This window comes from Oryzias latipes, chromosome 12 (assembly GCF_053564925.1).
Source record: "Oryzias latipes strain Hd-rR chromosome 12, Olatipes_Hd-rR_3.1".
Taxonomy (NCBI): domain Eukaryota; kingdom Metazoa; phylum Chordata; class Actinopteri; order Beloniformes; family Adrianichthyidae; genus Oryzias; species Oryzias latipes.
Window position 1 is genome coordinate 12,245,773 of NC_136248.1, and position 18,311 is coordinate 12,264,083.

General features: G+C 36.7%; 1 protein-coding gene across 9 annotated transcripts in view; it reads right to left on the reverse strand.

Annotated features, from left to right (window-relative positions):
* The window catches only part of cntfr (ciliary neurotrophic factor receptor), a 308,146-nt gene that overhangs the window by 78,434 nt on the left and 211,401 nt on the right, over nucleotides 1-18,311 (reverse strand). For all 9 annotated transcript variants that reach the window (XM_023961133.2, XM_078956136.1, XM_023961135.2 and 6 more), the window contains 2 exons: nucleotides 5,368-5,482; nucleotides 1,718-1,884 (listed from right to left, as the gene is read on the reverse strand). In XM_023961133.2, the coding sequence (XP_023816901.1) occupies nucleotides 1,718-1,884; nucleotides 5,368-5,482 (282 nt within the window). The remainder of the gene's footprint in view (nucleotides 1-1,717; nucleotides 1,885-5,367; nucleotides 5,483-18,311) is intronic.

Consider the following 18,311-nt stretch of genomic DNA (forward strand, 5'->3'; position numbering starts at 1 on the left):
TGAAGCATTTGTGTTGCAAACACAATATTCTTTGAAAGCAAAAATAACGTTTTTGAAAACAAAAACATTTTTTTTTAAAGTAAACGTTTGTGTTGCAAACACATTAAAATTTTTAAAAGCAAAAAAAAAGTACAGTTTTGAAAGCAAAGAAAAAGTTTTTGAAAACAAATGTTTAATATTTTCAATTGGTACTTGAAAAGTTTTGTTTTCAATGTGTTGGCATAAAAATCACTTCATAGTAAATATGTGTTTGATTTACTGGTGTATGCACAAGAAGTAATGGCTTAACTGCTTCTACAGGTGAATATGGGCTGTCTGTGAAGAAGAAATGGGCAAACCCGTGTGGCCCGCATGAAATTTTATCATCGTAGACTGCTCGGTGACCCGATAGAGCGAAATTGTTTGTGTACAGTTTTTTTTCTATGGGCAAACTACATACAATAGCTTGAAGTGAACACTTAAAAAACATGTAAGGGTAATTACAACATGTAAGAATCTTTACGGGTAAGAATCTTTTTTGTTTTTGAATTTCTTTCAGGATTAAAAAACGAGTCTATTCTAAGGTGAAATGTGTGAGACGCAGGTAGTACAGATTTTTTTTTAGAAATGGGGAAATAAGATCAGTGTAGTTTCTGTAGGCATACTGTGGGTGTCCACGTCCTATGGACACATAGGTAATATGTGTTACTTTGCTATTTTAATTGTTGATCTTTAAAGTGTTTTCACTAAAGGTAATTTGTAGGCGTAATTTGCACTTCAGGGCCACTGGAGCAGAACATAGATAATCAAAACTCAACAATAATAATAAAAAAAATATATAAAAAATAAAGTCAAAGTATGAAAATAAAGCTACATTTAAATTAAAATGCCTGTCAGGTCTTATTTTTATTTTATTCTATTTTCTGTAAAAAGACAAGTTGGGCATTCTTCAAATCCCTGGATGACAGTTATTTGGCTGCTGCATTTTCAATTTCTTTTATCTTTTAGGCACAAAGCATCATTGCATGGATCACACAATTCCAAAGGGACGTAGAAGTGAATGAAATCAGTTGTCTGTGGTAATATAAATGCATTACCTTTTCTCACGATTTGGCATCCTCAAGGCTTGCTTTGACACACTACATTATAGTCCATGTTCTCTTTGCCAAATACACGTCAATTTGCATGGAACTGAGATCTACAGTTTTATCAGAATGCTGTTGCAAACCCTTTAGAAAACACATTATTGTTGTGTAAATGGAATGACATACCTGTGAGAATTTCAAAATGTCACCGTGTTCCCTTTGAACCCCTTGAGCCAAGAGCCTAAATTAAACCATTTACGTTTTAAGCAAAAAGTAATCAAAAAGCATAATTGCTTCTACCATGTACATGTATCCCCAGCAGTGATTAGCTGAGCTGTAATTCATTTTCTGCCCACTTTAAATGCTTCAAGACATGACAAAGTGGATTGAAGGGGACAAAAAGAATATATATATATATATATATATATATATATATATATATATTTTATATATATATATATTTTATATATATATATATATATATATATATATATATATATATATATATATATATATATATATATATATATATATACTGTATATAAATATATATATATATATATATATATATATATATATATATATATATATATATATATATATATATATATATATATATATACTGTATATAAATATAAATAAAAACATTTTACCTATGCTGAACTCTTCAAAGGAGTGCGTAGTGAAAGCTTTTCCAAGAGCGTTGAATGCTGTCACGTTCACTTTGTAAGGTGAGGTTGAGAAGACCTCTGGAAACTCAACACGACAGCGATTCTTATGGACAGGATCTCGGTTCACGTCCAGTGTCTGCTGGTTGTGCCTACATCAAAAACATAAGGTTATATAAGGAAACAAACAAGGCGAGACAACAACTGCACACATAATTGTACAGATAATGAGTCCAATTATCCATGCCGTAAACATAAGCTCTGCATTTTCCTTTTGTTTAAATGTTGCAGTTCTTAGTAATGTATAGTGTATAAGGTTCCAATAATGTGAAAACAACAGTGGGCTGAACTTTATGAAACTAAAATGTAAATGGATTTACCAATAATAATCGTTTACTTATTTGTTTGTACACATATTCAATTTACACTTGATTGTCTTGCAAGAAGTACAAGGAATCTGGAAAACTTCCTCTGCACTGTTCAAAATCAGGTGTGTATCTCTGAGTCAGGCTGGTTGCTTTTTTAGCTAAAGACATCTTGGATCAATTTTAGGTCAGTGACTCGGATCATTCCAAATGAACCAATATCGACTACAAATCGTATCAGAAACCACAAATTATGATATAAACCAAACCATTGTTAAAATAAATTGTTACACACCTAAAATTCAGATGTATGGGAGTGTTCCTGGCCAATAAATAGTAACACATACTTTGAAGAACCACTTAAGGGGCAAGCTGTAGTTCTTCCAACAATAAGCCCAAAAAAAACAACAACACAAGTCTGACAATATATTTTTTCAAAAAAGATTTAAAATCTCTATCCTGTTGGTTGTGAAAGGCCCTTCTTTAGCAACAAGAGCGCCAAAGTAAGTGAAGCAACATGCAGATGTTAAAGACTGTGAGCCATATAGACATCCAGTATCGACAGAGGCCATTTGGGGTAACAAGCGGGAAGAGGAAAAGCGACAAAGATGAGGAGAAAAAAAGATTGATTTGATAGGGCAGACTGGCAAAACAATGACAATCAATCTAAAAAATGTAAGTTAGTATGGTTTCTTTTTATTACATTGTATAGGTTATTTTCCTTTGACGCACATAGCTTTTAATTACGATCAGAAAGTTGATTAAGTGATATTAGCATCATCATAAGCTTTAGTCACAACTGCCCTTAAGTCTAGATCTGGACTGTTCGTGGGCACAAAATGGGCAAAACTGTCCGGGAGTCCCACATGGCCCGCTAGAAAAATCTAGACTGTAGAGCACTCAGTGAAAATGTTCATGCTGGTTTTTTTTAAGGGCATTCTGAGGGTGACAGGTTATAGTGTACATTTATACAACATGTAAGGGTAACTAAGGGTGGAGTGGGTGAGACCCAGGTGTATTGTACAGATTTTTAATTTTTCAACTCCCTCCCTGTAGGCTGCACAAGGGTCTCAACATTTGTGTGCTGTCAGCAACAAAAAAATACCTCCTAATGACCACTTTGTTTATGTATCTATTTTTTTCACTTACCCTGTCCAGCAGTTGAGCAAACATGTAAGAGATGATGCCTCTTGTGTTGGACAGATTTTAATGTTCCAATAGGGGGTTATGAATCTTCTGACGAAGAAAGTGTAAATAGTATATAGTATTCATTGTGTGTGTGGGATCATGGGACGTTTGTGCTTACGGTGGGGAAGGGGTAGAGAAAAGGATGGGTTGGGTTTTTACTTGAATGTCTGTGTCTTTGTTTTGATTTAAAAAGCGTTTTGAGCTATGCTAGTATGAGAAGAGCTTTTTATGAAGCTTTATGAGCTTTTTAAGGTCTTTGTGGGGGTAGATTAGCCATTTTCAATCATTTATGAAAAGAATATTGTAGTGCTCCAATGAAATGGGATCTTAAGGTGTACAAAGTGTTCAAAAGACAAATTCCATCCAAAACACAATTTGTGATTTAGTTTTGATTTAAACTCAAGACATTTTGAATACTTCCTGGTCCTTGATGTGTGTTGCGCTTTGTGTTTATTCTCCTGATTTGCAGAAGTGGCAGTCATTTATTACCAATCAACTCAAAGCAGTATGTTTATTTCTGGATTTAGTGCAATGTACTAGAAAAAAGGGAAAGCACATTGTTCTATTCATATTTTTTCAATGAAAAGCATAAAATGAAGCACATAGCAAATGAAAATTCTCTTCATTTTTTGGTAAATTTATAGCCTATCATAATTGAATGGCTCATGAGAGCCACTACATTTGTGAGAAATGGACTGCGAAAAAGGCTGTTTCAGATGACTGGAGGAATATGCACATCAAATATTTAAACTGTAAGGAGTAGTGCTTCTTGTACTTTAGTTTCCTAAAGTTTCTCAGATGAAGTCATGCGCTGTGATCAGGTTTTATTCTTTAAGGTTTTGTGATTTTTTTTCCCCATCACAATCCACTCTAAAAAGAGTATTTGGGCTGTAGTTGGAAAGATGAACTTTTTCAAATTAATCCAGCTGAATTATTTGGTTTGGCGAAAATAAAATAATTTGTTTGAGTTCAATCAACTTAAAAATTACATCATAACGTAAGGACGTACTTGGAAAGGGCGCCCTGTGAATAACAACTGCCGACTCTAAAGACTCCTGCTGGAGTGATCAAGGACATTCGTATCAACTGTGAGTTATAATCATATTAATTTTGATGAAAAAGTGTTTTGTAAAACATGAATTCCTTTGAGGCTGTTTATTTTTCCTGAAGTTTGCTCTTAGAATATATGAAATATATTGAAATATTTGACTGGGTCTGCTGTCATATCTTACAGCGCAAGGAATTGTGGAATACCATTCCCTTTGTATCTTCATCGTATCTTCTAATAATAAAGTCAGAGTTCATGATTTCTGATTTCCTGCCCGGAAGTGCAAGACATTGCAGGGGCATTCATGTATTTAACATGGAAATTACAAGGCCTGTTGGCCTAAACTTTTCCATATGGGACTTTAATAAAAACCTAGTGGAAAGAAAAGAGAATCAAAGCCACAAACACATTGTATTGAGTAGGATAAATTATGATATTAAGATATTAAGTTCGATAAATGTGTTAATTTGAGTTCAATAAACTTAATTTATTTATGTGTTTCCAATTGAAGTGATTCAATGAAGTTGGATCAACTTTTTTCTTTTTTGAGATGGGTTGCCGTGATCAGACAACGTTTCCTGTCTGTCAGTGTCCTTTCTTCAGATATGTCTGTTTTCTATGTGGTTTTTCTCAGTTTTATCACTATTTTGATTTTCTGTCATAAGTCTTTCTTTTGCATTTGGAATTGTCGTTGGTTGCATGCTGCTTCATTTTCTATTCTACCTAAACAAATGTCTATTACTATAAACTGATTCATTCTGATCCTATGAAATATTGAAAACACAATTTATTCCAACCTCTGCAAGCTAAAAGACTATTTTGTCAATACTTAGGCGTATATGTATTATTTTTTAAATATATTTAGTTAGTACCTAGACACAGTTGGAGCATTTAGGATTCGTCAACTTTGTTCAAGCATCCGAAAGTCTTTTCGGACTTCCATTAGTGTATGTATTGTAAATTTCACACAAATTCTTCAGAAACTATGTTCACTGGTTGTTATCACACAAATATGTACACAAAAACAGACTTACTGTACATCTACTTCAAAAAAAGTGGGGATATGTGTTTCAAGCACATGCCAGCTGCAGTAGAAGCTTTTAGGGTAGTTGTTGGAACGGCAGTTGACTATTGGTTTACTAGGTGGTACTGCAGAGAGAAAAAAAACAACAAGAGACACAGGATATCAATTAAATTTGCATCATAAGTACGTAGAATCTGTAACACATAAGGAGACAAAAATTTGAGATGCACCAAAAGATCGGAAATGTTTTTTGTAGGCCACTAGGCCACTCTGGAACGTGCCTGGAACGTACATGTGGTGGTCACACCAGACACTGACTGGTTTTCGGAGTGCCTAGGCCTCCCCAATAAAGGTGGGATGGATTATCTCAGCAAAGGGGAAGTGCTCACCGTCACTGATTTAGACAGATGTGAACAGTATTTGAGAGAAATGGTTATTTTGTGTTTATAGAAAACGTTTAAGATCTTTGGGTGCATCTCATGACAAATGGGGAACAAAAATAAGTGCTGCATTAATATTTTTGTTCAGTGTACTTCTTCTAATTTCTAGAAGGAATTGAGATAATTTTAGTTCTCAAGATAGTTTGGGTTCCAAAAATATCTAATCCAAAAATAGAAAGAAAGGGAGGAATATTTTGTTAAAGGACAGAAGAAAAAGTAAAAGATCCTCGAAAAAGAAAAAAAAGTGACAAAGTGACAAAGCTGCAAACAAATGAAAGCAGATGGCTTGAAAAAGTCACATGTCACACCAATTCTGGTCCTCTCTGAGATTATAGTCTTTTCTTCAAAGTTTGTCATCCGTGCAGCTGTCTGGATCTTTTCATTCACACTTCAACTTTGTACTCTTCAGCCCCTCTAATGCATAATAGAGACCATATGTGCATCACTCAAGCAAGGGCATATTTTATCAATAAAGTCTTCCCCCTAACCATCCTCTCTTATTTAATGTGTTATCACATTACTGCACATTGACAATATGTGGGACTGAAATATGAATGCCAAGCAGTACTTTCATGACATGAACTGTTATCGGAAACCATCTATATTCAGACAAACTACTGTTTAATTCAGAATAAGCAAACCAGTATTAAAAAAAAGGAGTGATGCTTTTGTAGGTCTACAAATGAGAAGACGAGAATCTCATCAAACCAGATTTCTATCACACAGATGATAAAGGATAGTGAGTGGCATCTTTCTTCAGCAGGGTGTGGTAAGTAATAAAGTATTAAAAGAGATTTTTTTTTCTTACTCTAAGAGATGTGGGCAGAAACTGAATATTTCAAAAAGTATTGCAACTCTATTGAAGCTCAGTTACTGAAGCTACCTTTGATGGAACGTTGCAAGCCAGGATTCAAATTTTTAAATATTAATGCACATGGTTAAAACTGACAAAAAAACACTTTTGCGTATTTTATCAATCACAAACTTTAGGAATACAGGTCAAGATTGCTTACAGAGCAAACTCTGTGTTTGAAAAGATACTGCTGTCTAAATAACTTCCAAAAAGTGCATGCAGACAGAAGTAAGATGTGAGATAATGAGTCATGCCTCAATAAAAAAAAGCTTTAGTTAGCTTTAGTTGGAATTCATATTTGTGAAGTTATATTTAGCATTTTTTCACATCTCTATTACCACATTGTCTGCACTATAGAGTGCATTAGATTATAAGGCACATAGACAATAGATGGTCAATTTTTGGAATAATTTCATATATAAGGGACACCAAACTATAAGGCGCAGTAACCAAGAAAAAAAAAAAGATTCCGCGATAAGTTCATACATCAGTCAGTCAGACATTATTAATTGCATTCACAGTAACAGAAAATTGTGGCTTGGGGTCAGATTTTTCAAAGGTCCAGAGATAAAGGTTGGTGACCACAAACGATAGAGCTTCCAATTCTGAAAACAGGAATAAATAAAAAAGCCTAATTGACCTAAAATGTTGCAAGTTGTTAATATTTTACGTCTTGCTGTTCGCCTTTGTTTTGGGGATAAAAAACAATGGAAAAAGTGGAAATTACATGTACTTTAACTATATCAAGGTTTTTTGTCTTTTTTGATACCACATCTTCCCTATCTGTGCTATAAACACCATCAATTTGTCACAGGACATTATTGTCACGTCTGCCGAGTGTCCAGTTCTGATATACAGTCAATGGCTGTTCCACAAGGACCAACATAACACTCCTTCAAATGTGTGAAACAGTGTGACTTCAAACCAACTTCTTTAATGAGTTTGGTTTTACAATTAACACCATTTCATTTAAAGTGATCTCATTACTTTCTGTAAGCAGCCCCATCAGGTTTTACTTGGTGGTCCGCATACACACACTTGCAAGAAAGAGGCATACTTGATTGGCTGCTACAGGGTCATTCCACTGTCACGCACAATCAGATGTGTTTAAGCCGTCTCCACAGCAACTTATTAGCCTGTCAATATGGTCTAATGATGAGGTGCCAGGGAGGACATCCAATCAAACTCAATTAATTGCAGAGACTAATTGGGGCCATCTCAATCAATTGGCTCCTCATCTGAGAGCTTCAGTCAAAGTCGCACAAAACAACTTCCCACACAAGGGTGTAGGCTCCCGCTCAGATGCCAATAGGTACAAATACACACACTGACACTATGGGCTCATATGAAGTCTGTTGGAGAAAATGAGAGCAGGTAAGTGAAGTAAAGCAGGAGAAGGGAACTAAGCACTGTGCTCCTATCAGTAGTCTTTAAATTAGTTTGTTTGACGTATTTATTCCTTGAGATCAGAAATGAGCCCTGACAAACTACAACCGCTGCATCTTAAAGAGCAGCTTACAGTGATACTATTTGTTTTGATGGAGGATGTTTTCTGATCCATATAGTGCTAAATGACTCCAGAGGAGGAGAGCTCAATATTTACAAGGCGACAGATATCGATAACTTTCATTCTACTGTCCCCTACAGAAAGATTTGAAAATGCTAAGGTGAGGCTGATTGGAGCCTGGCTTGAATAAGCTTTCAGGATGTTGGAGGAGTGATAAAACGATAAATGTGGACAAATGTCTGTAGGAAGGAAAGCAGCTCAGTCTTAAGAAGGTAAAGGGATGGTAATTGAGTGAAAGAGAGCATAAGAGGTGAATCCAGACCAAAAAAACCATAACCCATCTAGAAGAGGTAAATGGAAAAGGGGAAACAAGAGGGTAAACCAAAACAGAATTCTGTTGTATGATTTCAGTGTCATGCACTAAGACCTGCCATCTTTGAGTCAGAAAAATCAAAACACCAATGTAAAAATAGACTTAAGCAAGGCCGGATTTAGGCATGAGCAAGGGGGGGCAATATCCCCCCTAAATATTGTGACTGACCCCCAAACGGCATGGTCTGCAAAAATCCACAATTAACTAAAGAAATAAAAATGACAAAAACAGACAACCGAAAAAACACACAAACCAACAAAAATATTAGGTAAAATACAAAAAAAGCTAAGGATGGACGGACAGACAGACATGAAAAGACAGATATATAAAAAAAAAGATAAATGCAGCCTCAACAGGGTACAAACTAGTGTCCTGCTTGTGTTTGTTTCAAGCCTGGTAACTGCAGTGGGTAATGTCAGGAGCATTCAACACAAGACTTCCAAGACATGGATATATGTAGATGAAGTGGTATGATGATAGCGTAGTTTTTTAAGCAGTTTAAGGGCTTGGAGGGAAATGACATCCCACACTCTGAGTGCACCCCCCTCCCCCTAATGGCCTACCTGTACCCCATAGTGGGGCTGGCTAAATCCAGGCTGCTTTAAATAACAGATAGTTCTCTCTTATGAAAAAAGCAACACAAGAAGTATAAATATTAATGTGATTGAAACAATAACCCTAATTAAAATTACACTATCGCTACTCCTCTTTTAGGTGAACCACACTCTGACATGTTATTTGAGTCAATGGCACACAGGACGCCGCTCATGAATAAATGTTATTTGAATTAGTCTACTTTCATCATCTGGTTTAAATCATTGTATCAGATGGGAATTTGAAGATGCACTTTGCTTGATTCATGAAACATACATCTGTACGCACGCACACACAGGAGGGTTACTTTTAAGTGCTAATAGGCAGCACACTGTGGCCTTTAAATGGTAATGAGAACGGGGAAAGGGGGGGGGGGGGGGTAAAAACACATGGGTGCAAAGACCCCTTAGACATAAGTTAAAAATTCTTAAAATTTGAAATATTTTCTTTAAATAAGCAAAAGAAATTGACTGTGGGATAAGAAATGTATTCTAATCAAGTATTCTTATTAAAAAAAAACATTCTAGTCAATAAGACATATTTTCCTAAACTATTAATATTTTCGTATTTAAAAAGATTGTTATGATTACTTTTCTTACAATACTGAAAATAGTACAATTTTTCTTAACAAAAGGGGCTTTTTTACTTTCTTAAGATTCAGTTTTTACAGTGTTTATACACTGTTAACATGGGCCCCCTAGAAACAAGTCCAAAATTATTTCAAATAATTGAAATATTTTCTATTAATACGCAAAAAAATCTGCCAAACACAAATGGTCTTATCAAGAATTCTTATTTTAAGAAAACAATTCTAGTCACTAAGACATTTTTTCTAAATATTTTGCTATCAAAAAACTATTAATAAGAATGCAGTACACAAAATATGGCTAATTTTTAACTTTCTTAAGATTGTGTTTTGGCAGTGTAGGAGTCTCACATATTTAACACTATTTTTTGTTGATTTTAACCCTTAACATAAAGCATAACCACTTCTAAAAAATAACGTATTGAGATTTTTTTCACACTTTACTTTTAGTTGTCAGACATAAAACATGACTTTAAAAAAGTTTTATGCTATTGTCATTGACATTGGAGCTTTAGTCAAGGCCAATTTCATCTTTTACAATCCAAAAACAAAAACATCTGAAGATTTCATTGATTTTGACTTTAGATTCTTGGCAGCCCCCAGCTGGGTGTAAAAGGAGAATGAAGACAGCAACAAATTGACAAATTTACTCATTCAGAATGAAAATCAAGTCACGTCACTTAACTATGTTTTGTTTTTCTTCACAGCATGAGAAGACTTACGGAGGTTTACAGAAAGATAAGACTAACAATTAAACTATGAAAAATGCTGCATCTTTCTTTCCAGTTTAATAAAAGCATCAGCTTTGACAAAAGCAGGCAAGCTAAACAGCAAATAAAAAAACGAGTGGTGATGCATCTAGCCAAAAAATAAAACTCCACTAGTATCTGTATAAAACTGTTTGATCGAAGTCAGTGTGTAATTAGCCCCAGAATAAAGCATTTTTTCAGCATTTCTGAAAAGAAAGAAAAACAGCCAAAAAAAAAAGAAAGCCTTTGTTAAGAAGGGCACATCTAATAACACACATACACAGACTCACAAATATGACAAGGCACAATTACATCCAGTAGCTTGGTTGCTAGGTTGCAGACACTGTAGTAATTGCTATTTGGATGTTCTGGTCGCCTCCCTGTTGCTTTGTGTTTGGAGGATGTGTGTTCTTTTGGATCTGAATGTGTGCACATATTAATTCATCTGGATGCTTTGCGTGTGCGCTATCTGCACTAATTTCATTTGGCCAAACATCCATTTTTTAAATGATTTAACCATTTTGTTGCAAAAAAAATGACCTTATGGCCTCGATAGTTGCGCAATCACACATAACGTTAGTTGTGCCTTTGATTACATTTTTGCCATCATAAAAAAATTACAGTGGGAGGTGCTGCTTGCTCTGGGGAGTCTGTGCTCCTGTGAATGGCATATCTGCTTTGGACAGACAGCTCTGGGCTCTGCTGCATTTTCTATTAGCTTAGTTATGTGTCATGGGAGGAAGAAAGAATGCAAAGGTTCATCAAAGTCAGAGAATTTGCAGTGCTGCTTTGTCCAGGCCAGATGTGGTGGCTTAAGTTAATTTGATTGTAAATTGAATATTTTTTGTTTTGTTTTGCAACATTGACTGTATATGAGATCTAGACTTGGTGACCCCTCCCTCCTGGCGTTCGAAATAAGAAGTAGCTGCTGGCTCCACATAGACAAAATCTTATAGACTTTTTTAGAGAAAGAAACAGCTATTACTCAGTCATTGTATTTGTCAGAATAACCATTCTTGCTCTGCTGCCTTTTTTATAACAGGTTTTTGATAATCCTATTTATTTTTCATATATTTTCTGTAGTTCAAGTTATTCAAGTCATAAACTGACCAATCAGATGCCTGAATAAAAGTAGGTGGTCCCATGTTAAAAACGTTTGACAGATTCTCCCAAACAATCTTTTTATGAGATATAGATAGCAACTATATGATCCATTGGGTGATTTGATAGGTTTTTGCTTAGTGTTGGTATAAGATGCAAAAATATTGACACTAGTGTTCAGGAAAAAAGTAACATACTTACCCACTGGCTCAAATTTGGTCCATACATTTTTGACATGGTGTAACTGTATTATAAATAATGCATTAGTAACACATTTTGCATTTTTCCAATACATCTATGAAGAAATATGTCTATGAAGACTCTCATTCATCCAGGTAGAATCCATAATAGTAAACAAATAGGAACAAGAACCTAAAGGGAACAGTATTTCCATTCCTCATATCTAAGGCCTGTCTGTAAAACTAAAAAGGATTTTCAGACAACATAACATCCCAGTTCATCTCAAACCTGTACTTCTATACTACCTGTAATACTCTCAGACAAAAACTGGTTCATCCTAAGGACTAAATTCCCAGCCACAAACAGAGCAACGTTGTGTACTCTATCCACTGCAAAGAGAATTGCAATGACCAAAACATAGGAGAAACTAGGATGGTTTGTGCGAGGAGTGAAAGAAGCCATCTTTGTCAAAAAGGATAAACCTTCTCTTAATGAGAATGGTGGTCTTAGGTTTATTCTTCCATCCATCTACAGCAGTGTTCTGAAACCCAAACAAACCGAACCAGTTTCACCTAGGTCATTAACAGCTGAAAGAGATGACTGGGTCGGGGAGGACTCCTAACAACCCAAAACCATGAAGTCTAAGTAGACAATACTATCCAGTTTCTCCCCCATGAGCACATATAAACCAGCTCTTTTACCAGCTATTTCAGAATTGACAAAGTCTTTTGGATAAGAGGTGAAACGTCTTCAACTTTAAAAACCAAGTCCAGATGACAACCTTTAAACCTACTACTATGATTTTTCCAATACAGTAATAGTCATTTTGAAAAATGAATAATAGATATGTCATTCCCATCATAAGGTTTTGTAAAAATTAGCTAAACTTTTTCCGCCAAAAGTGTTTTTGAGATTGCAAGGAAACATCCATTTTGAAATGAGCAGGAAAAGCCCTTCTACTGCCCCTAGTGAAATGATGATGAACTACAGGGGAGAAATCATGGATCGAGTTATATCCAATACGTTTTTTAAAGAGAAATTTTGAATATGCCAATAAGACAGGAGTCTTGAAAATATATCAAATAAGATAGAAATGGTATACAGGGTTAAGACAAAAATTGTACATTTTTTGGACCAAGTGTCATAAGTAGCCTGAAATGGATCTAAATGTGCTCGGAAGACTGCCTGAAGACGCAGACTGAGCAGGTGCATGAGTTGTGTGTATCAGGCACAGAACCTTTTGAAACTGAAATTACACACAAGCACATACAACTTCATTTTCTACTTGTTTCTTTCTTTCTTTCTTCTTTACCCCTATTTTCTGGCGATGAAACATTGCTATTCATAGGTGGGCCTAAGAATTCGATGGACGGTGTGTGTGTGTGTGTGGGGGGCATGTGTGTGCATACATACTCACGATGGCATTTGAGGAATGTCGCTAAGCCAATTGGAAACAGCCGTGTGAGAGAAGAATGAATGAAAAGCGGACGAATACCTTACGAGAGCATCAGGAGCTGATAAAGGAGAAGAGGAGGGAAAGAGGGAACAAAGGCGTGAAAGCGGGCACGATAGAGCAGGTCAACTACCTGTTATATTATGCTCTTCTTTTCATTTAAATTTCCCTGCTTAATCATTTTGTCCTGTCCCCAGGGGACTAATTAGATCCATGCGAACAACCAAGATAAAAAGTTGTAATAGAGCAGAATTACCTTTTTATAGGACAGAAGCAAAAAGGAACGGTTTGTGTAAAAGTTAGAGCTGACCTCTGCTGCTTTGATGGCCATTCGCGGAAAAAAACACCATATGTTTGAACACTTAGATAACTCTGCCGGCCGTCTCCAGCTCCAGCTCACGTCCAAACACACAGTTAACCACCGGACATCATAAATTTTGCTCAGAAATGTAGAAGTAACATGTTTCCTCTCACAGGAAAAAAGAAAACACGAGTTAAATGCAGCTTTGCACACAAAAACAAACTTTCACATCAAGTGTGTTTTGCTTGACATCTCACTGACGTTTTAGCAGTTTTTATACTTCAAGGAAAATCCCTAATGATCAAGATTGTTAATGGTAATATAGGTTAGACAAGTTCTACGACACAACTCGAACGATTAACAGAGGTCCAAAGAATTCAGACCACGTGTTAGCAGACGTGCAAAGAAGAATTTCTATGGTATTTCTCCAAAAATAAGTAAATATGACTTTACTGCTATGATCTGTAATTTAGTAATAGAGTACAACTTTTTTCACTTGTACCCTGTGGTATGTTTCCATTTATTCCTCTCTATCTTTTCCTCTTTTTTCTTCGCTAATTGTAGCACCTACGTCCTAGCCACAAGCTTTTTCCAACACCTTTTTGGTCTGCTCCTGATTCACCCATATTTTAATTAAGAAATACTCAGTAATCAAATGTTTCCATAATTTCCTTTATATTTGTGCTCCATCGTGTGAAAAATGCCCCAAGAACATGTTAAAACACCAAAAACACTATTTTCGTTAAAGTGGATCTTTAACTGAAGTCGCACCATTCAGTACATGAAACACCACAAATTACTCAATGCTATTTTTTACACTCTCATATTTGATTTATTCACCAAATGGGGAAAAAAAACAATATGACCATGGTAGGTCTATTAGTGATGTAAGTGATGTTTTTCATAATCTGCACATATCTAATATGATTGCAATGTAAAGTGCGGGAAATGTTTTTTTTAGTTAAGAGGTGTATGATGCAAATTAAAAATAAAGTGAATCAAATGTTTACTTAAAAAAATCTATATTAAAAGAGGCTTCAAAATCTGATCATAAAATCCAAACAAAACCTTACTTAAAATTGATGCTATTTGGATGAGTTGAACAATTAGTCAGGCTAGGGTCAGGAAGTGGTTGATCTATGTCTATATTTATCTAACTAGAAAATTGAGCACCAGTTTATCTTTTAAAAAACCTTTTCATGAAATTAGCAGATTTAACCCCATTGTTTGTATTTTAGGCCAAGTCAAGAACAGACAAAAAACAAACAAAAAACAACAACTAGATCTTGGTAAAAGATATTAGGAGAGAGTTTTATATATCCAAATTTAGAGAAAAAGGTAGCAACAAAGGATGACTTCATGAAAGCACACTAATCAAACCAAGAAAAGTCATTCAGTCATGGAAAATGCTTCTAGCAACAGATGTTTTACTTTTCTTTTTTACCCTGTAAGAATACCTGACATATCTTTAATATGATTTATAGGTGTAAGATCTATGTTGCCATGGCAATAACAGTCTAAGTCTGTCTCACTGCTGCATGGTTGTCTCACTGCTGTTGTATCCATGATGTTAAAATGACTGACAGGCTAGAATTGACCGGTCAGAGGTCTCAGTCAGTTAGCAGTCAGCCAACTGCCATCCCTCAACGGGCAGTCAGAGATGAGAAAGGCAGGTACCGCACATGTATTTGATGTCTGATTTCGAGCAGTTGACTCCTTTAAATTCAGCTGTCACATTCAGAGCTAGAAAGACGGAAAAACAGAGACACTCTCAAAGCGTCTGTAAAACTCAGGGCCATCACTACAAATTCAGCCAGATGCCAGAGGATCCAGAGCTGTCTTTTTGCGTCCTGTGTTCTCTTTATTGGAGCTATGAAAGGGGTCACAGGACTGCCGAGGACCCCTAAAAAAGTCTGACATATTTAGACACACTGGAGAACTAAATTGAACGGCAAACAGTGTGAGTGCCTGAAAACAGAAGAGGGTATTTACAGCACACACACTAGACTCAAACAAGAAAAAAGATGACAGGGAGCAGGTTTTTACAAGCTGACTACAGGACTGATACACTTGATTCTTGTTAATACTGTAACACTATTCTAAGGGAGTATATCCAAGGACACTTGGTTTCAATCCAGTTATCTTTAAAGCAGCTGTGCAATAGCCAAAAAACCCCAGGATCCCTGTCAGCCAAGCTGTTGTTGTTAAGAGTAGAAAACTTCCTGAAAGACCCATGACAAGTAACCTAGTATATGTTGTATCTACACTTCATCTCTCAGTCAAGCCTTAGTCACACACGGGGGGTTGACCCAAACAGGTGCTGGAAATTTTTGGGTTGTCCGGGCCCGTGGAGGGTCGTGGAGAGGACCCTCTATGCAAGTGTGTTTTGCAGTTCCCTTGAGGTTCATGCGTCAACATCAAGGACTCGAAGTGGAAATGGAAAGTGCAATTGTCATATGTGTGGTAAGTGCATCGTGAAGTATTTGTTAGGATAATTTCAGTTACATGCACCTACACGCTGTCCTCACGCCAGTTGTTAGAAAGATGCACGCACTGGCTCTAGTGACCGCATGCAAAGGCTTTACACACAGTGTGTGCAGGTAATATGTCAGTGCCCCTTTAGGATGTCCACTCAAACCATACTCTGTCTAATTTTCCACTTTCCATAAACAGTCAGGCTGCATGACAGGAGTACATTATTATTACTTGAACAGCACTAACAGGCTCTCTGTGCAGTGCACAGGGTTTAAGATGGTTAAAAAATGAAAAATCTGTACAACAAGCGTGCGTCTTCACCCTTACTTACATGCCGCCTAAGTGTTTTCCATGACCTGTCGCCCACAGCACGGCTGTTGAAAAAACTGTGCATGAACATTTTTCTCTTTACAAGCTCACAGAGCAGTCTATTACCTTTATGTTTTGTGCGGGCCCTGTAAAGTTTTGCCCCTTTTTCACCCGCAGATAGCCCATAACTACTTGTAAGGCCAGTTTTGACAAAGGCATTAACTGGCACGTCTGCTTGATGGAACTTATGGTCTACATGAAAAGATAATCCCCAAAACAGATTAGTGAACCGTTTGCAAAATTATCCCATGTACAAAGTGCTGAAATCTGTAATTTCATGTTGAATGTTTTGTTTTGTTTTTTATTCACCACCCCTCCCTCAGTCATATACTGTTTATGAGAACTGGACCCAGTGAGTGTGATGTCATCCATAGACAATGATTTAATTCCAGTTCCAATGAAGTACGCTCCCTTAGGTGCTGGCTTTCTTGCCCCAGGAGGGAGAGGGCTCCCTGAGTCATCTGTCAAGACTGAGTAGGGGATCACATCACATTTGAACCTGGTGGTGTCCGTGTCCCTGTAGTGCGGGTTCTGGTCCTAGCCCTCAAGCGATGGGCCTCTTCAAAATTCCAATAGTAGGAGAGCTAGGTCGGGGCGTGTTTACAACCCTCTTCAAGGACTCCCACTTTTCTTGGGCACCCTCGTCCTTGGCGGGGGTGGGTGGCTCCTATCTTGCTCTCTCTTGGACCTGGGTAGGCGAATAGTTGCCTGAAGTGTGGAGCCGGTCTCCCTTTGGGGTCCCAGGCTCACGTCTGGGGTTGGGTAGGGGGGATGCCCAGGCCGTGGTGGGTTGTTCATCTGTTGTTAGGGGGACGCTCCAGGGGTGGATTTAAAAAAAGATGATTATCAAGAAACCTATAAAAAATGTATCAGAACAAGAGTGATGATCCTGACCACAAGAATGACTAAGTATTAGCTATTTATTTTTCAATAGAAGTCTACGGGACCAGTGGCTACTTCCTTTTTGGAACGAGATGGGGGCGAGGTCACTCAGTTCAGTTGCATGGAACCTATGGCAAGCATAGGCTGATGAGACTTTTCAACGAAACGAGCAAAAAGAAGTTTCATTGCAAGACTTAGTTACAGTACTTTACCTCGAAAGTTCGTTGCAAATAGGCTTTAACATCCAAGTGGAAAAACGCATTTCATATTGATCTTTTACAGACGACAAACTTCCTTCTGACTTTTCTCTGCAACAGTTGTTAGATCCACTTCAGCTCAGACAAGAAGGGCCCAGTCTCTAAACATCTTGTCAATAACAAACAGGATTTCACAGTGAAAAAAAAGAAAGGAAAGTCAGTGTGAGAAACTTTACATCAGTTAAAGCAGGAAAAGGCAGGGAGGACAGCTTAAGTGAGGCAATAAAGCAAGAAGGGGTCATTCTACATGGCTTAGTGATAGAGCAAACAGTGATCTCATTCCCGCAGCAGCATTATGCCGCAAGCACAGCGGCAAGATGCTCTCAATGGACCTTCCCTCATTTCTTTGAGCACTGTTTAGATTCTGTGACTAAAGAAATGTACACACACTCATACTCGCAAAAATTGTGGAGTGACTTGAAATCTGAGCTACAGTTTTGGGAGACGCTACATTTTCCCAGATGATCTTCCTTTTGCTATTCCGATATGAATTTTGCCAAAAAACGAAACTTTGCAACCTTTTTAAGAAGAGTAGTTTTTCCTTTTGGATTTATATTAACTTCAACCCTGTTAAGGGCCTTATAGATTAGTTTTTTTTAAAGAGCCACTCCTAAGAAAATTGTGTTTTTGGTGGCATTTTTCTGAAAATGGATGACATAGATAAAGAAAATTAAGCCTAAAATTGCATTTCTGAGTATTTCTTTATTCAAATCTTAGTGAATCAGGAGAAGAAGCAAAAAATGCAGTTTGAAAAAGCTTATAGTTGCTATCTAAACTCTACAATCATCACGTCACAAACTCCCTGCTCTGCTCAATTCCCATTTACAACTTGCA